Source organism: Pleurodeles waltl, chromosome 7 (genome assembly GCF_031143425.1).
Source record: "Pleurodeles waltl isolate 20211129_DDA chromosome 7, aPleWal1.hap1.20221129, whole genome shotgun sequence".
NCBI classification, from domain to species: Eukaryota; Metazoa; Chordata; class Amphibia; order Caudata; family Salamandridae; genus Pleurodeles; species Pleurodeles waltl.
Window position 1 is genome coordinate 132035786 of NC_090446.1, and position 24606 is coordinate 132060391.

Below are 24606 nucleotides of genomic sequence, written 5' to 3' on the forward strand. Positions count from 1 at the left end.
ATCCTAAAGTGGGCATTGAAGAGATTGAGGTTGGTGCCCGAAGTTTGCATCATAACTTTAACAATGTTGAAGATAAATGTGTTCATTTTGCCAATAAGGTGGTGGAGCGCTGTGATAGTGCATTTAGTCCCATGTGGGATGTGTATGGTTTTCAATAACTGTACGGTACGAGTAAGGACTCTGAGCCTGCATATGGTGGATGAAGAAAATGAGAATGGTTATTTCATTACCTTTTTTGTAACTATGGGAGAGGTTGGAGAGACCAGCTTTGAGTGTCTCTGAGTTTTTTTCTAAGGGTTTTGCCTTTGAAATTTTCCTTGCATTGTGCGAGAGATTAAGAGGATAGGAGTGTTTGTGGGAGGAAGGGCACACTTTAAGAGGTATGCATTCATAGTTGGGGCGTTGTTTTTTGTTGTTGCATTGTTATATCCTGTGAAGTTGGCCCAAAGGCATCAGAGCACTTTACATAAGCACAAGATTACATTACATAAGGTCAGATGTTTTTTAGGCACAGAGAGATTAAGTGATTTGCCCAGAATCACAAGATGTAGAGCCAAAGCTGAGCACAAAACTGATTTCCCAGTTTCAATGTCAGTAGCCAAACAGTTATGCCACATCTCCTCCCCTTGATTGATGGGTGACCGGGCATGCTGTTACATATTCATGGGGTAGTGTTGGCCGGGGACTATATTAGGTTTGTTAGCGTTGTGAATCAGATGATTGGTTGGTCCGAAAGCATAGATGGTGGATGCTGGTCAGGCCAAATTCTTTCTTCAATGTGAGTTAGTGGTGGACGGGTGTTCCTAGAAGCTAGTAATGGGTGGTCTTGTTTTTGGGATGATGAGTTTACAGAGCTCAGTCTTCCTTAACCGCTTGGGTGCCTTGGACGAGGTGATCTCATCCAAGGCACCGGTTCCCGGGTGCCTTGGACGAGATCACCTCGTCCTGCACCCGGGAACTGGGGGGATTGGGCTTCCCACCCACACCCCCCGGTCGTGGATGGAAGGGGAAGCCCTTCCCCTTCCACCCCCGACCCCCCCCCTCGGCAATCCGTTGATGTCAGCGCGCACAACGCGCGACGTCATCAAATATTGCCGAGGGATGCGCTGGAAGCCATTTGCTTCCAGCGCATCCAGTGCCTGTTTTCAGTGGATTCCTGCTCCACGATTGCGGGCGGGGCCCGCGATCATGGAGCAGGAATCCCCACTAGGCACCAGGGATTTCCTTTTTTGGTAGTTTTGGGGGGCGACCCCTTGGGCAAGGGTCGCTCCCATTGGGAGGCATTATTTTCCTTTTTCGGCCCCCAAGGGGGGGCCGAAAAACCACTGGACACCAGAGATATTATGATTTTGCAAATATTTTGGGAGCGACCCCTTGGGCAAAGGTCGCTTCCAAGGGGGGCATTATTTCCATTTTCGGCCCCCCCTGGGAGCAGATAAACCACTGGACACCAGGGATATTATTTTTTTGCAAATATTTTGGGAGCGACCCCTTGGGCAAGGGTCGCTCCCATTGGGGGCTAATTCTTTTTCTTATTTCAGCCCCCCCTGGGGGCAGAAACCACTAGACACCAGGGAAATTATTTTCTTTGTTTTAGGGCAGCGACCCTTAGGCAAGGGTCGCTGCCCCGGGGTCAATTATTTTTTTATATGTTTCGGCCCGCCCTGGGGCTAGATAGGCCATGTGTTTGGCCGATCTGGCCCCCGGGGGGGTCGAAACCCACTAGGTGCCAGGGATTGTGAGGTGTGTGTGTGTTTTGTGTGTTTGGGGGCACCCCTTGGGCAAGGGTCGCCCCCCAAAGGGGGGACATTTCGTATTGGCTATCTCTGCCCCCAAGAAGGGCAGAAACCACCAATACGGCAGGGATTTTTTTTTGGGTTCCCCTTTTTTTGTTTAGTGCTGGGGGTGCCCCCCGTTTGACCCCTTTGGCAAGGGTCGCCCCCTAAAGTGGGCACAGAGCTGTTGGCCATTTCTGCCCTCCTTGGGGGCAGATCGGCCAATTTTTTTACGCCCATCTGCCCCCAAGGGGGCAGAATCCACTTAGGCACCAGGGATCCTGTGTGTGTGTGTTGTGTGGGGGGGCGGAAGCACCTTTGGCAAGGATCGCCCCCCAAAGGGGGCACGTTAGTGATGGCCATTTCTGCCCACCTTGGAGGCAGATCAGCCTATTTTTTTTTAGGCCCATCTGCCTCCTAGTGGGGCAGAAGCCACTTAGGCACCAGGGACAATTTCTAAGTTCTTGGTGGTGGGGTGTTTGTCAACTGGCGAAGTATTTGTATTTGTGATTATAACAGTTTATTTCTTCTTTTTGTTCTAGTTCAAAGCTTTTGCTTCCTTTGCTGTGGATCCTTGCGGTTTTGGCAGTAGTTGTCCTGTGGTTTGCATAGTTGCATGTTTTAGGTAAGTGAAAGCAATTTACTCCAAAGGAATATTGTTGACATGCATGAATGACATGTTTGTAGGTGGTGTACTAAATGCAGTATTGTGTGTGAAATTGTCCTTAGATTTGAGCACAATGATATTTGTGTTGTCATATGTCTAATTTGCTTTTTTCTTTTTAGTGGGATATCATTGGTGATTGCTGTGTCTGTGCAGAGTAGTTGCTGGTGAGTAGCTTTTTCAGGCAAGTGAGTGGTATAGTTTTTTAGTACATAACTCTTTGTGATAAAGCTACACTTTGTTTATTACTTATTTTAGTGCTGGTTGTTGTTGGCAATCCATTTGTTGTTAGTGAGGATCATGGCTAGCCACAGAGTGACTGCTCAGCAGGTTATTGGCATGCTCTTTGAGTCGTCTTCAGACCATGATTACGAGACTGACTCTGCATCTGAGGCAGAGGAGGAAGTGAGAGTTTCTGGCAGTGAGTTTTCTGTCCAAGAGTATTCTTCTGATGAGGAAGCTACTCTCAGTGCAGATGAAGGGCCTGTTGTAGAGGAGGACATTGATGTGCCAAGAGTGCAGCAGCCTGGGGCTGAAGGGTTTCCCATTAGAAGACCTGACACCTGGATTGCCCCAAACATGGAGCATCCACAGTTACCTGCATTTACTGGTCTCCCAGGGTGTAGAGTCAATACGGAAAACTTTTTGCCTGTCCATTTCTTTCACTTGTTTATGGACGATGTATTTTTGGAAGAGATTGTGGAGCAGGCTAATTTGTATGCAGAGCAATATTTGCGGGACAACACTGCCAGACCTAAGCCTCAGTTTAGAGCTACTCAGTGGGTTCCCACATATCTGGAAGAGATGAAAAAGCTTTTAGGTTTGACTTTTTTGATGGGGTTGATCAGGAAGCCGTCACTGGCTTCTTATTGGTCTACTAGTCCCTTGATGGCAAAGGCTATATTTCCTGCAACTATGACACGTAATCGCTATTTGCTTCTTCTTCGTATGCTGCATTTTGTAGACAATGCTTTAGCCTTGCCACGAGATCACCCTGATTGTGACCGTCTTTTTAAGATTAGGCCTGTCCTTGATCATTTTGTAGATCGGTTTTCAGAGGTCTATGTTCCAGGCAAAGAGATAAGTGTGGACGAGTCTTTGGTGCTTTTCAAGGGGCGTTTAGTTTTTAAGCAGTACATTCCTAGTAAGAGGGCACAGTATGGGATTAAATTGTATATGCTGTCAGAAAGCAGTACAGGATATGTGTATAATTTCCAGGTCTACACTGGTAGGGATTCCAGTATTGACCCTCCTGGTTGTCCGGCCACTTTTGGAGTTAGCGAAAACATTGTGTGGGAACTTGGTAGACAACTGTTTAACAAAGGTCACCATTTGTACGTAGATAATTTCTACACTGGAGTGCAGTTGTTCAAGGAGTTGTTTAGAGTGGACACTGTAGCTTGTGGCACAATCCGTTCTAACCGGAAAGGCTATCCAAGGGAGCTTGTCTGTAAAAAACTTGAGAGGGGACAGTGCAGTGCCTTGCGGAATAATGAGCTGCTAGCTCTGACATTTTCAGACAGGAGGGATGTGTACATACTATCTACCATCCATGATGAGAGTACTTCCCTTGTAACTGTTTGGGGTCAGGTTGCGGAAGTGTGCAAGCCTGCGTGCATTTTGGACTACAATAGGCACATGGGTGGTGTTGATAGAGTAGATCAGAGGTTGGAACCTTACACTGCTCTTCGTAAGTCTTACATGTGGTATCAAAAGTTGGCCCTACATTTATTTCATTTGGCAACTTTTAATGTTTTTATTGTGTTCAAGGATTGTTCACCTGAGTAAAGGATTACATTTGTTAAATTTCAGGAGTCAGTGATAGAAAGCCTTATTGTGGTGGACCAGACAAGAGTTCCTAGAGTAGAAGTGGTGGAGGATGTGGCTAGATTGAGAGATCGGCACTTTCCAGATCACATTCCTCCCACTCCCAAAAAAGACTTGCCCACAAAGAAATGTAGAGTATGTGCCCGGAGATCAATCCGGAGGGAGAGCCGGATGTACTGCCCCGAATGCCCTTCAAAGCCTGGGCTGAGTGTGCCCGGCTGTTTTAGAAGATACCACACAAGGAAAAACTTTTGGGGAATACCGTGAGCGTAAACTGCCTATTTTATATTTTCATATGTTCGGTTTCACGGTTGGCATTACTGTCATGTAGTTAGTTAGAGCTTTTGTGTTTGTAGTTTTGTACTTATTTTATAATTAGTTAGTGGTTTCTTTGTTGTTTATAAACAGAAAAAAAGTGATGGCGGTGTGCGTGGGGTGGCGCTTGGCTGGCAGTATGGGTGGGGTGGCGCTTGGCTGGCGGTGTGCTTGGGGTGGCGCTTGGCTGTCGGTATGGGTGGGGTGGCGCTTGGCTGGCAGTATGGGTGGGTTGGCACTTAGCTGGCGGTGTGCTTGGGGTGGCGCTTGGCTGGCGGTATGGGTGGGGTGGCGCTTGGCTGGTGGTGTGCTTGGGGTGGCGTTTGGATGGCGGTATGGGTGGGATGGCGCTTGGCTAGCGGTGCCAGCCAAACGCCAGTCCAGACACTCATCAGCTGGTGTGATTGCTGTATCAGGCATGTGGGCGTATGAAAGTGATGGGCCCTTGACTGGCGCTGTCTGTCGATGCGAGTGTTGTAATGTGCTGGGCCCGTGGCTGGCGGCGTGAATGGTCTTGTGCATGTCATGTATGAAAGGTGTGTGAATGGACTGTAAAGCGGTTGGTGCCTTGCCGTGGCTTTACAGCTCACGAGCTGTGAGTCATTAGTTCAGTTTTTTGGCCTTTCAGTTATTACCAGTGCATTTCACTTTTGTGAAATCTCTTGTTAATAAAATTTGATCTACTGAACCATCACTCACCCTCGTGCCAAATCCAACCAGTATGTGTGGTACAAATGACAAAACCTGCTCTGCTGTAATCAGGCGTCGCAGCACACTTGAGACACGCTAGGTGTCTCAGGTGGCACCCCGATGATGAAGCATGCCACCAACTTGGTTGGTGGGTGAGGGGTCTTTTTCACATAACCTAAGTGCGTTTCTTTCAACAATTTTAGAGTTTGGCACATCACAGACGTATGTGGACACATCAAAATGATATATTACAAAACTACTTGTGTTTGGGGGGGATGGGGCACCTATGTTTTTGGTCCAGGGTGCGGCCTTCATCTAGGGAAACCTACCAAACCCAGGCATTTTTTAAAACTAGACACCCCAGTGAGTCCAGGGAGGTGTGGCATGCGTGGATCCCCCAACATTTTCTTACCCAGACTCCTCTGCAAACCTCAAAATTTGCTTAAAAAAGTATATTTTCCTGACTTTCGTTTGTACGATAACCGCTCCAGCACAAAATTCCTACTCCCCAGCATTCCCCTCAGTCTCCCAAGTAAAATGCCACCTCACTTGTGTGGGTCCCCAAAGCAGAGTCAGCCTAAAGATGTATAAAAGAAGAATATGTCCTTATCAACTCGCTGTGCTATCCCCTCTATCTCTACAAGTTTTTGGCCTTATTCTGTTGCAGGCACCTGGCCCACCCCCACAAGTGAGGTATCATTTTTATCGGGAGACTTGGGGGAACGCTGGGTGGAAGGAAATTTGTGGCTCCTCTCAGATTCCAGAACTTTCTGTCACCGAAATGTGAGGAAAATGTGTTTTTTTAGCCAAATTTTGAGGTTTGCAAAGGATTCTGGGTAACAGAACCTGGTCAGAGCCCCACAAGTCACCCCATCTTGGATTCCCCTAGGTCTCTAGTTTTAAAAAATGCACAGGTTTGGTATGTTTCCCTAGGTGCCGGCTGAGCTAGAGGCCATAATCTACAGGTAGGCACTTTGCAAAAAACACCTCTGTTTTCTGTCAAAAAATGGGATGTGTCCACGTTGTGTTTTGGGGCATTTCCTGTCGCGGGCGCTAGGCCTACCCACACAAGTGAGGTATCAATGTTATCGGGAGACTTGGGGGAACATAGAATAGCAAAACAAGTGTTATTACCCCCTGTCTTTCTCTACATTTTTTCCTTCCAAATATAAGAGAGTGTGTAAAAAAGACGTCTATTTGAGAAATGCCCTGTAATTCACATGCTAGCATGGGCACCCCGGAATTCAGAGATGTGCAAATAACCACTGCTCCTCAACACCTTATCTTGTGTCCATTTTGGAAATACAAAGGTTTTCTTGATAGCTATTTTTCACTCTTTATATTTCAGCAAATGAATTGCTGTATACCCAGCATAGAATGAAAACCCACTGCAGGGTGCAGCTCATTTATTGGCTCTGGGTACCTAGGGTTCTTGATGAACCTACAAGCCCTATATATCCCCGCAACCAGAAGAGTCCAGCAGATGTAACGGTACATTGCTTTAAAACATCTGACATTGCAGGAAAAAGTTATAGAGTAAAACGTAGAGAAAAATTGCGGTTTTTTTCACCTCAATTTCAATACTTTTTTTTCAGTTGTTATTTTCTGTAGGAAACCCTTGTAGGATCTACACAAATTACCCCTTGCTGAATTCAGAATTTTGTCTACCTTTTAGAAATGTTTAGGTTTCTGGGATCCAGGATTGGTTTCATGTCCATTTCTGTCACTGACTGGAAGTAGGCTGAAAGCACATAAAATCTTAAAAATGGGGTATGTCCCAGTAAAATGCAAAAATTGTGTTAAAAAATTGGGTTTTCTGATTCAAGTCTGCCTGTTCCTAAAAGCTGGGAAGCTGGTGATTTTAGCACCGCAAACCCTTTGTTGATGCCATTTTCAGAGAAAAAACCACAAGCCTTCTTCTGCAGCCCCTTTTTTCCCATTGTTTTTTTAAAAACGAAATTTTCACTGTATTTTGGCTAGTTTCTTGGCCTCCTTCAGGGGAACCCACAAAGTTTGGGTACCTCTAGAATCCCTAGGATGTTGGAAAACAAGGACGCAAATTTGGCTTGGCTAGCTTATGTGGACAAAACGTTATGAGGGCCTAAGCGCGAACTGCCCCAAATAGCCAAAAAAAGGCCTGGCACAGGAGGGGGGAAAGGCCTGGCAGCGAAGGGGTTAAGTGTAGGTCTGCAGTTTTGCGTGTACCAGTGTTGTTTTTCTTCTGTGCTGGGGATGTTTCTGAGGCATAGTGTAAATTGAGTTTTATGGTGTATTATGCACCTGTTGGTATTTATTTGGTTATGCCTGTGGGACTGTGCCAAGACCCTCACTCTGTTACAACCACAACTTCAGCCTCTTCAGAGAAGTTCTCAACTTGTTTAAAACAGATTCCCATTTCCCTTTTATCCCAACATGCTAGTGTACTGTCACCATGACCCTGTTAAGATTCACATGTAGTCTTTGAAAAAGCATCTTCATCTTCCTTCTGAGATTCTAAAGAAGCAAATTGACCCATTATATCTGCACTGTTAGATCAAGATATTCTTGTGCTCACAACTAGCATTTGCAGCAGTTGTATCTTACCATCAAGAAGCCGGCAAATCTATATATATCACCTTGAACAAACGTACCGAGCACTGAATTTTTTTGTGTTCCCCAGTTTCCCTTCTGTAACCAATGGGTCTTGTATACCACCTATTACTTCCTATTTCAGTGTATCTGATTGGTGTTCTACTGACTTTTCCAACCAGTTCACACTGATTGCCAATTTGTATTTGTTTTTAACAACTCAAAAAGAAGCAGATTACTCGAACAAGACTTCCCATTGACTATACAGAATCACCCTCCATCTGCTTCTGAGATCTCAAGAAAAAACCTTGATTCGTTCAGTTTTCACGATTGTTCTGTTGGAATACATGAATAGCCTGTTGGGTTTCATTTTTTACTCCCCCATGTACATTATTTAGGTCATGGCATTTTACCTGGAGGAAGACACCTGTTGGAGACAGGATTCAAACTATTCTTAGAGTGCCTTTTCCTCCTACCGTGTCACTGATTCATTTTAGGAAGAGCTGCTTACTGTCCACACTGGATTTTAGATTATGCTGATATTGTAAACCCTCACAGGAGCTGATCAAAAGAGACTTGATTGAGTCTTATCCAAGGTCCAGGGAAGCAGAGAATGGTTTTGCTCTTTGAAGACCATTTTTTCTTTGGCCCCTACATTAGGTTTACTTAATAGTTATGTATGGCTCTCATGGAGAGCCTCAATTGTTTATTTCAGTGTCTGAATCTCATATCCCACTGCTATGACATAGCAATAGTAGATAACTAAACTGGTTACCCACTGTTGCGATGTCATAAAGACCTTCCAGGCAAAGCTGGCAGGCCTCCGTGAGAGCCTGTCCGCACAGCATTGCTTGTCTGCTTTAACTGAAAACAGAAATCACAGCTGGAGGAAGGGAAAGGAAGGCAGGAAAGGTGGTAGGGTTTGTTGAAGGTTAACAGTAAGTTTTTTAAAACTTTTTAAACAGGGATACATAACAGAGGCCATGATATATATGCCTACCCCGTTACTCCTCTGTCACTGCGTAGCTGTTCAAAGCAGGGGCAGATGATTTTGGGGGTCATAAATTATAGATGGGTAAAGTGAATTATGGGGATGTTTTTCACCTCAGGGATCTTATTATAGGCTAGACATTTGAACTTTGCTCTTGATGTCTATTTGATGTCACTCAGAACCCCTAGTGAACAAAATCCCTGAAATTCACTGTTATCCAACAATAGTTCTATATATTCAAAAAATAACTGAAAGAGATAAAAAAAACACCATTGCTTAGTGGTTCTCAGCATTGGATCTTACTGCAGATGGTATATCTACATGTTTACATTTGGAGGCAGATACCTTCCAGTCGGTTGAAGTGTTTGAATATATTGTGCAGGTATTCCCACTTTAAATAGCTGTTGTAGCACTTTTGCCCACAACTAAAAAATAACACCTATCAAAGTTAAGACTGTCAAAATATGAAATATTGATTTTGTTTACTTCACTTAACACACATGAAAGATGACCTGTGTTGAATCCTGCCTCATTATTTCCCACCTCCCAAGAGGGTGAACCGCATATGACTGATAACATCTGCCCGTCTCACTAAGCCCCAAATTGACCTTAAAGATAAGCCAATCATAAACTATGATATTGTGTTTTAAGTTGATGGGTCTTGCCTCACAAATAATGACTGAAAACTGGTGGCAGATTATGAGGTGTACATGCAAACTGAAGTAGTGGAAAACCTTCCTCACATTTACTCTGCCCAATTGACTGAGCATGTTATCCTTACAGAGCCTGTGTTGTAGCTCAGGAACATCTTCAACGATTCTAAGTATGTATTTATTGTGCCACATTACATTACAACAGGACTACCTCTTGTCTGCAGCGACATCAATCACAATTAGCATCTATGTTAAAAACAATTGCTGAATGATGTGCAAATCCAGAAATAAGTAGCTGTAGTAAAATGTGATGGCCAGCAATCATTTCAGGATGGTTGATTTTGCTGGTTACACTGCTAAGAATGGAGCCTTGTCACCTGGTTGCAGCATTACTCTGTGATTCTATCAGCCATGAACCTCTTATGCCAAATGTGCATTATTTTTCCATGCCACCGGAACATTCACATGAAAGTGAGAATATGTGTTGTTGAAAATATCTATGCCTCCTGAATCAAGACACATTTTGGAGATCAAGGGGTTGTGAAATAGTTCACTTCAAGGCACTGCATATGTAAGCAAATATAGAACAATTCTTGATCCTAATACTCATTGATTTGCTCCTCAATTCGCTTATCTGGGTTAACAATAATTTTCTCGTTCTACATACATATCAGGCATACCATAATGGTAAAGGTGTAAACAATTCATTAATGGCTCATCCTTCCCAGAGAGGTCCATTGTACACTTGCAGATTGACGTCATCCAATGACCTAATGCTTCTTTCAATGTGCACTGGCAGTGAATTGGACGCTGTGCATCTTTCTTTGGATGGATGAGACTTTTGTTTGGGCCAGGTGGATGAAAGAGAGAGCCTGATGCACGGTTTTATCCCAAGTTTCAGCATGCTTCTCAAGGTTGGAAGTGACAAAGGCATTGTAATTGAATTTCTATAAGGGTTACTACCCTTGGCGAGGCGTTGAAGTGCTTTACACTGGGCAGCACGCTGATCCAGAATCCAAGGTTATTGGTTGCTGTTGTGGTGTTTCCTAACTGTTATTTATGAAACGATTGTCTGCACACAGAAGAGGCCCACAAATAATGTTCTAGTGTATATTGTATTCAATTAATATGGCAATTTAGGTAGGAGTATTCTTGAATAGTGAGCTGTAAACCTATAAAATCTGTTATTTTTGATTTATGTGAAGTTCCATTCTGTTATTGTGTTTCTGTGTGTTTTGTGACAAGCAATAAACAATAAGGGAGTTGATGTTTTGTTTTGTTTTGAATTCTGTTGTAGACGTCATGAGCTCTTCTTCCCTAAACGTGCTGCTTAATTTAGTTTTAGTTCATGTATACAAAAAGCGTAAAATGTGCTCCACTTGATTCGGTGCGCATTTTACGCTTTTTGTATACATGACAGACTTTGGACTTGGTGGGATGTCCAGAACACAGGATACCCGATAAAGTCTTTACAGTATTGGTTCATGCCTCTCATTGATGCCTTGAAAAAGTCTTTTGGACGAAACACGTGTCGGCTGTTTGGCTGTTGTTGCCATTGAACTTACCGTTGCCTTGATTTGAATCTCTTGCCAACGGATGAATAAAATCCTTTTGATGTACCTTATACTCGTTTCACGCACTGACCTGCAATCATAGAAAAGTTTGGACTTCTTGGACTTTTTGGGTGTGCCCCGGTACATATTCTTCACATGTTGTTGGCTGGTGTTTTCACCAACTAATTTTGTACCTGTAGTGGCTAGGTGCTAGTACTGATGGACACCCTTGGCTTGAACAAGCTCATTATATAAATAATACATCGATGTGTACACATAAGGAGGTGTGAACCATATGCAGAGCCACTACCTTGTTTGTTTTACAGTCATATGTTGGATAACTGCATCCCCATCCCCTAATCAAAGACTGGAGACAAGGGGAAGACAAATAAGTGTGGTCTTTAATCCTGGGGAAGGCTGAAGGACCCAGTTTGGCTTCTGAGAGTGGCCAAAACATGTTGGCAAAGGAGCAGATAGGAAGGATAAAGGGGCACTAATATCCCCATTTTAACCCAATCTAAGGAGCCAAATAATATAGTGTGCATAGGACACCCATGAGGTAATTTTTGTCATTTATTGTTCTGCAGAGTATATCCCTTTATTTGTGTGTGTATTGTCTTCCCTTAATACCCTTTGCTCCATCCCTGACATTGGTCTGTGCGGGGATGTTGCAACAGGGCCAGTGATGAAGCATGCCACTACTTGTGGGTGAGGGCATTTAAAAACAAATCCCTTGCATTTTGCCTATGTGATATTCTTCGATGTGTTAAGAGTATTACAATTCCTCTTTTTTCTTTTCTGTGCATATATGTTCAACCTTAGTCATTCTCTCAACAGTTGGCCAATGGGTCTATTCCTGTTTGGATTCCTGCCCCACCTCACAACCAGGGCTGGCTTTAGCTCAGGTGGCGCTCTGTGTAACAACCATTTTTGGTGATCCCCATGACCTCCTCCTCAGATTCTCTCACTACCACTAGGCAGAAGTGTCCCTTATCTCTCCATAGACCTTCTTCCACATACAGTTAATTCATTTTAAAGCGCTAGTAAAGGTTGGCTTTAATAATAAGAAAGTATATCTACCCAAACAAACCCTTTTTAACAACATTAGGAATAGATAATGAAACACTGGGAATAAAAACATAGGTGGTCATTTTGACCGCCAGGGTAAATGTGGCAGTCTCACCACCAACAGGCTGGTGGTGCAGACTGACACATTATGAGTGTGGCGGGTACGCCTCTGCCATCCTGCCACATCTCCAATCATACCGCCATGGAGGTTAGAACCGCCGGGCCGGAGATGATCATCTCCGACTTGGCGGTCCACAGAAGACCGCCAGTGGTATTAGGAGCCGGCTTCCACCATGGTTTTCGCAGCGGTAGCACCGCCACGAACATCATAGCGGAAAGGCTTCCGCTGACAGGGAATTTCTTCCCTGTCACCGGTAGACGGCTCCCCCACCCCCAAGCAAGCACTAGACCCCCCCCCTCACTCCCCTAGCAAGCACTAGACCTCCCACTCCCCCTTGAGCCACAGTGCCCTTCTCCCCGCATACATGCACACAAACACCCATACGCACCACGCATAGGCCCATTCACCTACACTTACATACATGCATCCACTCATACAACAACATTCATACACGATTCAGACATACATCCATACATGCATTCACAACAACATTCATACAAACATTCAGACAAGCATTCATACATGCATTCACAACATTCATCCATGCATTCAGACACGCATCTGTGCACGCATTCACAATAACATTCATACACGCATTCAGACGCATCCATACATGCATTCACAACATTCAAACATGCATACAAGCATGCATACTCACGCCCATTCAAGCACGCATACTCACACCCATCCAAACACACATACTGACATACATACACACTTACATGCAGACATGCACTCACTTCAACATTCAGACCTGCATACAACCACGCATACACACATTCATGCACACACGCAGACACCACACCCTGACACACGCACACACAACACCCCCCATCATCCTCCCATGTGGGATGATCTGCTCTGGGGAGAAGGTCATCCGGCAGGGAATGGGAAGGGGTGCTTTCACTGCCAGCAGCGCCCGCCAGCAGGACACCGCCAGGCCGTATTATGGCCCATAATATGGTGGGTGGTGTCCTACTGGTAGGGCGGGCTGGTGGTGGAACTGCCAGAGCGCCTCTGCCCACCAGCACGGCTACTGCTGGATTTCCGCACTAAGTGTGGCTGAAATTCGGCAGTACCTGTAATATGGTGGGCGGGAGACCGCCAGCACTGACGGTCTCCTGGCGCCTGCAGCTTTTGCAGTCTTCATGGAAGACCGCCAGAGTCATAATGAGGGCCATAATGTCCTAGCCTCTTTATGAAGATTGCATGCAACTCTTTGATGACAGTTCTGTGACAAAGGCAGTAATCCACTCAGCTATCCAAGTAAAATACAGATCTGTGATCTGCATTTTGTGTTCTTTGCAGCAGACATAGTAACCTTCTGCACTACTTTATGGAGAGTCAAAACTGCCACTAGGCAACACTCCCTCTCTCTAGCAGGACCATTAATCACAAAAGTTGTCTTTAATTTTGTATCACTGCCTGAAATTTGGACACACAAAGAACTCTGCAGCAGGGGTTTTTAGGTCATAAGTTATTGTAAACACATTGTCATGGTGGAGCTACTGGTCATAAAGCCATGTCTTGAAGCGTTTCCTGAATGTCAAGAGGTCTTGGGTCTGGCAAAGGTGGAGCGGTAGGGAGTTCCAGGTCTTGGCGGCTAGGTGAGAGAAGGATCTTCCTCCGGCGGTGGTGCGGCGGATGGAGGCGAGGGCGAAGCTGGCGGAGCAAAGATTGCGGGTGGGGGTGTGGAAGGTGAGTCTGTCATTGAGATAGGCTGGACCTGTGTTGTGGAGGGCTTTGTGTGCGTGGGTGAGGAGTTTGAAGGTGATCCTCTTTGATGCTGGTAGCCAGTGTAGGTCTATGAGATGGGGCTCTAGACTCACTTGTGTACTGTGGAAGTATGAAAAAGTGTACAGAGTTTGAAGCAGCACCAGATAAGAGTAAGCAAGAAATGTTTTGTGCAAGAATTCGATTTATTTACGAGTTTATCAACATTAACACTTTGTGAAAGAAGAAGGTGCAGTACCTGCCATCACGTTGGGAACACAATGTCCACATTAATAAAGTGCATATATTCTCCATATTGGATTCACCAGCTCTGTCTGGTACCAGTGACTCACTTACAGAAGTACTTCAAGACACTGTCACAACACATCACAGCACGTGAGCACAAGCTGCTCTAAGAAGGAAGGGCTTGAGCTGAGACCCTCTGCAAACAACTAAAAATCTGTAATCGGGTGAGGTATGAGTTTCTCTGGGCAGTTATAGTGCTTAGGACAGCATTCATCGAGGGCTTTAAGTACCTTTCATCATGAAGTGTTTGTTGCAGAAACAGCGTCACTAAGAGCCCAGAGTAGAAGTGATATCACTGGATGGCCCAGGGTTGTCCCCATTACGGAGGACCTAAGGTAGAAGCTATGTCACTGAGATCAAGAAGGGACCTTCGTCTTTGGGGACATGGAGCAGAATTCACAGAGGGTCCTGAGAAGTCCATTAAGTGACAGGCGTGGTTCAGCCTATGCCACCCAGGAACTCCAAGTACAAACCATGTCACAAAGAGCTCACAGCAGTTTTGATTACTGAAAGGTCCACAAGTACATTCCCTGTCATCGTGGAGCCCCAAGAGGGGCTGTTATGGCTGAAGTGGTGAATTTGTGGTTCCTGAGTAAGACCTGTGCTTTATGGAAGAGTTTTGGGAGGCAAGACCGACAGAACAGACTGTCATTCGTCTGTGTGTAACACCCTTTGCATCCTCCAAGAGGGCTGAACCTTCCCTGCCATTAATTTGTAACTGTAATTTGGCATTTATTTGTGCATTATAGGCCCTGAGAATTGCTTACTTTTCCCGTCCATGTCCTCATCTTATCCGACTACCCTTTGCTTCTCAGCTCATTTGCAAGAATAGTTAGATCTGGAGACAAGCTGGTGTGAGAGGACCTGGTGTTGCTGACTAAGGAGCCACCAGAAGAAGACCCAAAATCAAACCTTGCCTACTTTGGTGGATGCCTGATGGAGAGAGTCTCTTCTGTTTTGGAAGCGCATGCAGCTGTAGAAGGGCCTCCCCCCTGCAACAAGGATTTTCTGCATCTCACCAACCACACAATAGCCCCAGCTCCAAAGATAATGTTTGAGAGGGCACTCCTGGTACCCAGCATTCTTAGTTATCAACCAAGTAGCCCTAATCCATGTGCTGCCTGCCTCCTCGTCATTCCTGGTGGATGATCCATCACTATAAAAAACAGGAGCGACAGCCACCGCCTCGCCCCATCCCTGTAACTGATACCTGTGAACAGGAGAGAGTGAAGTGCTGGAAGCAAACGCCACTGATTCCAGTTGGAAAGAGAATTTCCCACAGGTGGGAATCATTCCAGTACATCCAAAAACCCATTTGCTACCAACTAGGTATTGTATTTTTGGCCAACTTGTATTTCCACTAGGATGGTGCAGCAAAAAGTCCAACTACACCCAGCACACCCTTCTATGTGCTTTGGGCCACCTTCCAAAATGTCTCTATTGGGTGTTGTGCTCTAAAATTGTAAATATATGTATATGTATTTAACATATACCCACATTTCATTCACAGTATATAGCAGTGTACATTTTGTGGGCCTAAACGCACCCACGCTCTTTTAACAGATAATCGATACTTCAGACCGAGACAGATTCCCCATTCAGTCTTTGCTGGTATCTGAGGAGTGGAAGGGCTCAGTCTGTGCTCGTGTCAGGCAGACTGGAACTCCCTCAGACAGCGAGTGTAAGTGAGAGGCACTCCCTCGGTTTGTGCTGGTGTCAAGGAGAGGAGCTCCCTCAGCCATTTATCATCAGTCTACAATGGCTCAGTCTTCTCTGTGGCAGGTAAAGGGGGCTCCTTCAGTCTAGAGGTGTCTGCACAGTTGCCAAGTGGCTCCATGTCATGTGTGACTTCTTCAGCCAGCCCTAGCCTCTTATCCAACAGACCTTTGAATGCTGGGATTTTAAGTCCAGACTTACAACACCCTAGACTACAAGTCCCAAAGTGTGAAGGTCCATTGGGTGAAAGGCACGAACTGGAATAATGTGTGTTCACGTGACATTAGGCCACCTGGTGGCTTGGTGTCAGGGAAATAGCTTATGCAGTCGGTACCGGTGTAAGGGCCAGAGGCTTACTCAGTCTCTTCTGGTGTCGGGGAGAGGGCTCACTCATTCTGGTCTGGTGTCAGGAGAGAGTTCCCTCAGCATGCTCTTGTGGCAGGGAGAGCGCTCACTCAGTTTGTCCTGGTCCCGGAAGAAGGCTCACTCAGTATGTCCTGGTATGAGGGAGAGGAGCTCAGTCACAGCCTGTTAGTGTCAGGGAGAGAGAAGACGCCGGCTTGCTTATGCTGATTTCGAGAAGTATAACTTCTGCCAGTCGGTATCGGGGGGCTGGCTAGCTTAGTCTAGGCACAGAAAGGCGCTCCCTCACTCTGATGGTCTAGGGGAGAGGTGCTGAGGGCCTGGCTGAGAGCCAAAAGCAGCCCAGGCACATTTGTCGGACTAGTCCCCTCACTGCATAGTCAGTCTCAGGCAGCTCTCCTGGGCTGCGCGGAGGCTTCTATTTCCATTGCACTTGGCTTCTGAAATTACCGTGTCGCGTCCAAGACTTTAATGAGAGCGACCCCGATAGGTGAAAATCGCCCCCCTTGCCTCCTGACCCCCGATATGGCCAGTCCGGCCCTGGGGGTGCTTATTCCATGGTGGGGTAAGCGTTCCTCAGTCTGTGCTTGTGTCAGGCAGTTCGGTCTGTTAATGCAAACTGAGGTGAGGGCATGGTCAGTTCGTGCCAGTTTCGGGGGGTGGAGGATGGGGAGCGTGTGCTGGGAGAAGGCTCCTTCAGTCTGCGCGTGGACGGGTGACTGTTCGCTCACTGTGCAGGCAGACGAGGAGGGGTTACCCGGTTACATAACATGAAAAGCGCCCGCTCCTCGTGCTGTCCGCCCCCGCGCCTAGCGCCAAGCTGGCAGTGCATTCAGGACTGACATCCACCCTGCGGCATTTTCTCCCCGTCCTTAGATCACCCCCGCCTTGCCGCCACCTCCCTAATGTAAACGCGGGGTGACCCTAAAATCGGCCAGCGCCCCTCTCAGCCTGCAGGAGGCAGGATCCCACGCTGTGGATCTCTTTCGCCCTTTCAGGATCGTATCCAGGGGCACGGACCTAAACACCCCGCCGGGACACAACCCCGCCCGCTCTGTAGAGGGCAACTTTTATCCACTGAGGGGCTCCCCAACCTCGAGCGCCCAGACTCACCATTCCCTGCGCATTGTAGAGCATCTCTTCCTGCGGGATTAATTATGCGCCAAATTTGTGGCGGGTTCGCACGTATATGGCAGGCAGGGCTGGGTGAAAATAGCAGAGAGCCGGTGGTACGTGGGGGCAGAGGGAAGGAGATGCGAGACGGAAGGACGCGGAGAGGGCGGGGAGAGACCCTGTAATTGATGGCGGGAGAGGAGAGGAGACGGTGCAGAACGAGATTGAAGCCAGCTCCCTGCACAGCCATATTAGCATCACGCCCAGGCTCTGACCCTCTGCCCCCCACCCCCAGGCATCTGTATCCCTGAAATCTGTACAGACCGTTCCTTGACACGAGTACGTGCTGTCTCTCCCTTTTCACCGGGCTACATTTCCATCACCGCCCCCTCCCTCAGCCTCCCCTCCTCCCCCGTGCTCCCCCACCCGCATCTCTCCGCGTCTCGCCGTCTCTTTCTTGCCAGGCAGCTCTTCTGTAACAATTACATTCACCCCATATCACCCCTTACAAGAACCCCACAGGAGGGCACGGCGAGGCCGCACGAGGACACTAAAACAAGGTACATTAGAGGAGGCCTCACCTATGGAGAGGTTTTTGGCCACGGTGATGCCAGTGGCATCGATTATGTAACGGCCCGGACAGCACAGGGGGCTCCCCATACCTGCAGCCCTGTGCGGAGTCCCGCTCCAGATGTTAGGTCTGCAGGCCACAGGAGGCTGCACGCAGGCCGGAGGGTCAGAGGACCCGCAGCCTGATAACTTCAGTCAAACTTTTCAGCGTCAGCCCTGTGGTGGCCGCGCCCAGCCACTGGCCTGGCGACCTGCACGAGACCCGAATCCCAGAGATTCAGCACAAGGATGATGTCACTCGGAGCGCGAGATGGGAACCCAGCTGAGGTGTACATGCTAGGGTCTCCACTGCTGCAGCAGGTGTCTTTGGCTGCTGGGTTCTTGTGGATTGGAGGCTACTGCTCAGGTTTATGAGGGGTGCTGCTGCTTACCAAGGAGCAGAGGTCACGGATAGCTTTCAGGAGTCTAGCTGCCCAGCAGTCCATAAAAGCCGTGACATGCTGCTGGTGTCGGCCACATTCTGCTGCTGGTGTTGGCCGTGTGATCGCACTCCGGGCACAACATACCCTGTTCTCCTTAAGCCTTCCAGAACAGGCCCCGGAGGTCAGCGCCTACTCCAACCCGAGGCATTGTACCCTGACACAGATGTAGCTACGGTAGTCAGGGGTTGGCCTTCTGATCTCTAGGAGGGCAGATTTTGGGAACTGAAACAATTAAGACATTTCCTGAGTTTTGTTTTCTTTGGGGACTTCGTGATGTGCTCTGAAGTACCTGGAAGAGAGCGATTTTCCTGAGTTTAGAATATGCTTAGAGCTGTGGCCACTCTGCACTGCTTTGACCATGTTGAGTAAGTGCAGAGCCTGGAAGCATCCCATTAGTGTCTGAGAGAAGAGTCCCACCTCCTTGCTGTACCAAATGATATCTCCAACACCCCTTATTTCACCAAATGATATTCTACGGACCACAGTGAAGTACCAGGGAGATTTAAGAACACTCCCTTTTTCAATAATTGAGAAGTGCCATAACTTCCAGGCCTACCTAGTAGACCTAACAGCGCACCATGGAACACCAAGGAACTCCAATAGCACCCCATGCAGTGCAGAGGAGATCCATGCGCACTTCTTTCAGTGTTGGAGGAAATCAAATGGCCAGTCCAGGTAGATCTGGAGGAGAACCAACATGGTCCCCCCATTGTGCCAAGAGACCCAATCACCGCTATATTGAATTACAAGATATCTTAGAACACCGAAGCAATACAAGAGAGATACCAGAGCGTCTCCATGCGGTACCAGAGGAGATGAAACTCCTCCATGCAGAAGTACAGTAGAGCCAACACATCTACCAAGAGACCCAGGAGCATCCCTGTGCAGTACGATGGAGATACAGCAGCCCTCCTGGGCACTAGAAGAAAGATCTGACAGCACCCCTCCCTGCCAGAATCACCCAGTCAATGTCTATTCAGCACTGATGCCTGAGTGGAGGCACGCCTGCGTAGCAGAGAGAGTGCCCATTGGTGCCTTCCACACACGCCCATTGGCTGCCTGTTAGCACGAGGATTTACTACAGCAGAAGTGTGTAGTAGAAGGCGTGTCAGGCTCAGAGCATGTGGACGTAGGAAGACGCAGCTTGCATGCGCCACATGCATGCAGTGGTGGTCAGTCTCTGCCTACTGTCAGTCAAGTAATCTCTAAGATTCATTGGTTGAGAGCAGGCAGAAATAAGGTGCGATGGAAGAAAATACATGGGTTGTGTCATCCCTTGAGAGCTATAATTCTATTTGATTGGATAATAGGTGCTTATTGTAAAAGTTGTTGGATATCTAAGCAACTAACCCCTATCAAAGCATGCAAAATAACATCACAGCATCGTGAGGGTTAGTTTTGGCTGATTTGAATGCAAAACTAGGCAATGGTAGGACTGAAACCAAGATATACATATTCTAAAAACCCCAGTGGGAATGTGCTTCACACAACAGGAAATTCATAAATAAATAATTAAATACATAAACAAACAAATAAATAAATGCATACATACTTGCATGCATGAGTACATAAATAAATGAATGTAAGAACCTGGCAGCCAAGAAGTCATCTTTTCTCACTTGAGCCCATAAAAGAGCGGTCTGATAATTCACATTAACTGTCGGAAACAGACTTCGCATCAGAGAGGTGGAAAGGGAGAGAGCTGCCCAAGGCATGTTCATCTTGGTGCCAAAGAGGCTGAGGAATTGCACTGGTGGGGAAGGAGTGCTGGCTGATGGAAGTATGGAGTCAGGCACTGCTGGGGAAACCTGCCTCTGGGATCTGAAAACCTAAGGCTGAGTAGAGAGGTGGAGTGGGGATAGGAGGGGGGAGTGCTTCCCAATGCCAAGGACTCACTGGCCTTTGTGTGCTGAAGAACAGCATCAATATGCAACTAATCTTCGGGGTTTGTGATGGTCAAGTATCTAACTAAGGTCATAGATATGTACACTATTTGGAAAGGATGTACATTCAGAGCTCAATCGAACACAAGTTCTGCACAGCAGATTTCCATGTGAGTAGGAGCAGTGTAGACACTGATCTCCACTCGCTGCTTCGGCTATGTTCAGTCTTGGATCCGGGAGAGGTCAATGGAAGGCTGCCTGCACATCCAGGATGCCTTATATGAATACGGGGGACCTTATCAGCTTTCAAATGTCAAGAATGCGTAGATAATTGCTGTTTTTGAATAGATGGTATCTGGAACCTGATTGGATAGGAAGTTTACCTGTGGCAGAAAAGTCAATATGTAAAAACAAGGTCGGGGATGCTCGAGAGCAGCCAGTCTCCAGCTATCATCTCAGTCACCTCCGGAGTACAATAGTCTGGGAATTCAAAGTGGGACCCAGCACTGGCAGGGAATGGGTCCAGGTCTCTGTCTAAGGACTCACAATCCAGGAGGCCGCAGGTATCTGCCTCTGGCTGTGTCCCAGGCAGCAGGAGGTCCGAAAGTTCATCCCCGAGTTCTTGGTCATCATCCGAGGTGAATGAAGATGCCCACGACCTGCTGGAGGTAGGGGAGGTTGAGCCATCCCCATCTGGCCAACCACAACGAGGGACAGCTGCTGAACAGGTCTGCACTGAAGAGTCTTTTCTTTGAAACTGGTGAGATGCACCACCTTCACTTTTTCCACCCCAGTGCTTGGGAGAGGTTTCTGTAGATTCCTGAGAAATTACTTCTGTGGCTTGAACTTCACTCAGCTCCTCCTGCTCTGGAAAGCCAGACACCACTGGGTGGTCACCTGTTTCTGAGGATGGTAATGCACTATAGGAGGTGGTCCGTCTGTAGACGAAGGGCTTGACCCGGGCGGGAAGTGAGTCTGTGGCCTTGCTGGGCACAGGTTTGCCTTTCTTCCGTGGCCTATACTTGTAATCTGGGTAGTCAGCCATGTGCTTGAGCCTTAGCCTCTCTGCTTCCCTGATAAAAGGAATCTTGTCTAAGTCTGGAAGGAGTTTCCAACGAAGGCCCAGCCGCTTGGAGATCTCGGCGTTGTGGACATCGGGCCACTGCTCCATTATCTTCCGCCGCTCTATCTGAGACCACACCATAAAGGCATTCATTGGACGCTTGATGTGCCCGCTGGGAGTCTTGCACCATCCAGGCTCTCCTTTTACTCGACAAGAATCTAGCAGCAAGGATTTCCTATTAGATGGTCTGAGGTGGATGTCCATCTTTGATGCAGGTGTTGGATCCCCAGATTCCCTGTGTTGGACCATTCTGTGCTGCTGGATGGAAGATGCTGAAGTCTGAAGATCCCTAAATATTCCCTTATTGGGGGGTTCTCAATGCTTGGCTAACCAGTATGAAGGCCTCCTGGGTCAGTGTTCAATTCTAAACACTTGTGAATGAGAATTGCATTCTAGGGCACAATAAAATCAGAATATTTCTTGATGCCAATAACAAGAGGTGTTGTTATCCAAATTAGTGGTATGGAGAAGCTGGAAAGTTGAAAGACTGAGCCAAACTTGCAGCATTTAACTCTATGTCTTGCCGATTACCCACACAGATCTCTGCAGCAGGTGATGACATTGAGTGAGCTAACTTACTTGACTTTTGTATTATTCTTTTGAAGTTTAGAAGTCGAACTGGCAGGATCTCTTGAGCCTCGTGGATATAGTTATCACTGGGAACCTTTGAAAGCATAGACAAGGGGATGCAATGGCTTTGATGCTCATCAGTATTGACAGTGGTGTTGCAGGGCACCAACTTCAGTCTGTAGTCTACCATTAGAGTGTGGTCCAGTACGCCTCTCCGCACTGTCTCTGCAGACTGGCAGCTGGTCCAATCGCCCTCTTAATTCTGTTTTTTTTGTTGATGAATCTTGGAAACAGGCAAGCACGGCTTTCCCCACCACACGATGTCGTCTGGGAAGTGGTGAGAAGTTTGAGCATGGAACTAACATCTGCAAACTCTTTCAACGAGACAATGGCATCACCGACTTTCCATCATCGACTTGGCACTTTTGTTTTTTTCAGCATGGGCTAAGCCTCGCCTGGTTCTTTCAGTGTAGGCTTTCCGTTGATGGGGTCTCTCAGCGGCCACTTTCCTTTGCTGGAGTCCTCCGGTGTCCACTTTCCATCACTGGGGTCATCCAGAGTCCACCTCCCATTGTCGGTTTCCACCAGCGTGGGCTTGGCACCGCCGGTCTCTTGCAGGCACTTCTGAAGATTTCAACTTGGGCTTAGCATGACCTTGGCATTGCCGGGGTCTTCCGCGGGTGGCTGTGCGTCCCAGGTTGCCCCAGCATCGCTCGGCTCCTCGCGTCCTGGGCACCAGGCTCTGTCTGGCGCTGCACACGCTGGTAGCGCGCCTTAACTCCTACCCCGGCTCCTCCGTCTGCACCCCGCCCGCTGCCAGTCTGTCCCTCCCCTACCTCAATCGCCCCAGACGCTCCCTCACTCCCCGCTCTCTCCAGTCTGGCGCTGCCCACTTATTGTAAACACCCCAGCGTCCATTCTTCTGAATGGGAGACCCCTCCTTCACCCCCTCATTGGATGGGGGCAAGCCAGCAGGATTTGCATCGGCCAATCGATTCCCGGCGAGGAAGGGGTTGCTGGAGAGAATCCGAACCTCTCTCCTCGCCGTGTAGCCCGTCTCCTCGGATCCCCGGCGAGACCGAGCGCACTGTCACTTGCAGGAGGTGGGGAGGGTCTGGGGTAGGGGCGGCGGGCGGTTGTCGCTAGGAATGGAGTAAGACTGGGAGGTGCCGACACTGGGCATCGAGATGACAAGCAGGCACGGTCTAGTGTTGCTGCCATTGGGCACTGGGGACAGATTGCCATAGAGGGCGGGCACACGGCATGCAGAGAAGAGTTTAGGAGCAGTGCTTTAAATGTGCAGGTACTATCCGGTACTGAGGGCCTGCAATTCTTTATTCTGAAATGGGAGAGCGCCGGCCCTTATCACCACTGCTACAATACATTTAATTGTTGAGTACCTGCACTTCTCAGGCGCAAACAGGTACTTTTAAGAATGAGTACCTGCCCCTCTAGATTTACATTTAAAGCACCGTTTAGGAGGCGCTGTGATTGGCGATACCTCTGCAAAATGCTCCAGTTGGCACTGGACATGTGGGGAGCAGAGGTATAATGATAAAATGGGCATAAGAGGGCAGGTAAGAAGGAGTTAGGGGTGCTGACATTTGGGATGTGAGCAGAGAGGGCAGAAGGGGTTGTGGATGCTGCCACCGGGCATGCAACGCATGAGAAGCTTTAGAAGCTGCTGGCATTAAGCACACAGGGAGTACTGCACCATCATAGTGGTAATGCAGCATTCTGCTGGCACTAGGCAGGCAGGGTCCGGGTGGAGGCGTGGGCAGTGGGGGTCACAGGGAGCTGAGACTGGTCTTGAAGCGTCACAATCCGGTGACAACAGGATGGTTGGACTGGGGAAGGTCAGAGAGGGCAGGTACAGAGCTAACACTGGGCACAGAGAGCGCAGAGAGGGCGAGAGGATGCATATTACACTGGAAGTTCATGGTCAGCAGGGAATATGCTGACACAGTGCATGGAAAGGGACTAGAGCAATGCTGGGTGCTGAGAGGCCTGCTACCGAGGGACTGGACATGCAGAGGCCAGGTCAGATCACTAACTGTGGTCACTGGACACTTATGGTTAACATCTGCAGACAGTCTGCTCGGAGGCGGCAAGTGTGGATTATAGAGTGCTGACTCTAGCCTGGAAAGGGACAAGGGCTTTCCTGGCCCTTCTCCTAGAAAGGGATAGGTGAAGGGGGTACATGGGTAAAAACACCCTTGTAAATGGGGCTCTGCTAGTTACTCATACAATCTAATGTGGCTTCTGAAGTCCTCTTGACTCTGACTTTCGAAAGCTTTGCCAATCACAAACCTATCTCCAAAGCAGGTGATGGGCCATTACAGCGAGCTCAAAACCGAAGCAGAACTAAAAGTCCAGGCAAATACAAATGTATTCAATATTGCTGCACCTATTAATATGCATTGGCAAAGACAATAAGTCGGGTGCCAAAGTTTGGCCATCTCGGCGTTGAGACGGCGTACTGAAACATTGATTGTCCTTGATTTGATCCCCACTCCCCATTTGCGTCGCAGAACTATGTGGG

At 47.7% G+C, this 24606-nt stretch overlaps 2 protein-coding genes across 2 annotated transcripts in view; both read right to left on the bottom strand.

Annotated features, from left to right (window-relative positions):
* Window positions 1–24606, bottom strand: part of NRSN2 (neurensin 2) — a 99469-nt gene that overhangs the window by 69501 nt on the left and 5362 nt on the right. The gene's annotated exons all lie outside the window — the stretch shown is intronic.
* On the bottom strand, window positions 14131–22859 carry SOX12 (SRY-box transcription factor 12). Its single transcript, XM_069243327.1, has one exon. The coding sequence runs from the start codon at window positions 21741–21743 to the stop codon at window positions 20769–20771; it is 975 nt and encodes a 324-aa protein (XP_069099428.1). The 5' UTR covers window positions 21744–22859; the 3' UTR covers window positions 14131–20768.

Excerpts from the sequence above, each read along its gene's own strand:
- SOX12 (XM_069243327.1), bottom strand. The coding sequence starts at position 21,743 with ATGGTCCAACACAGGGAATCTGGGGATCCAACACCTGCATCAAAGATG.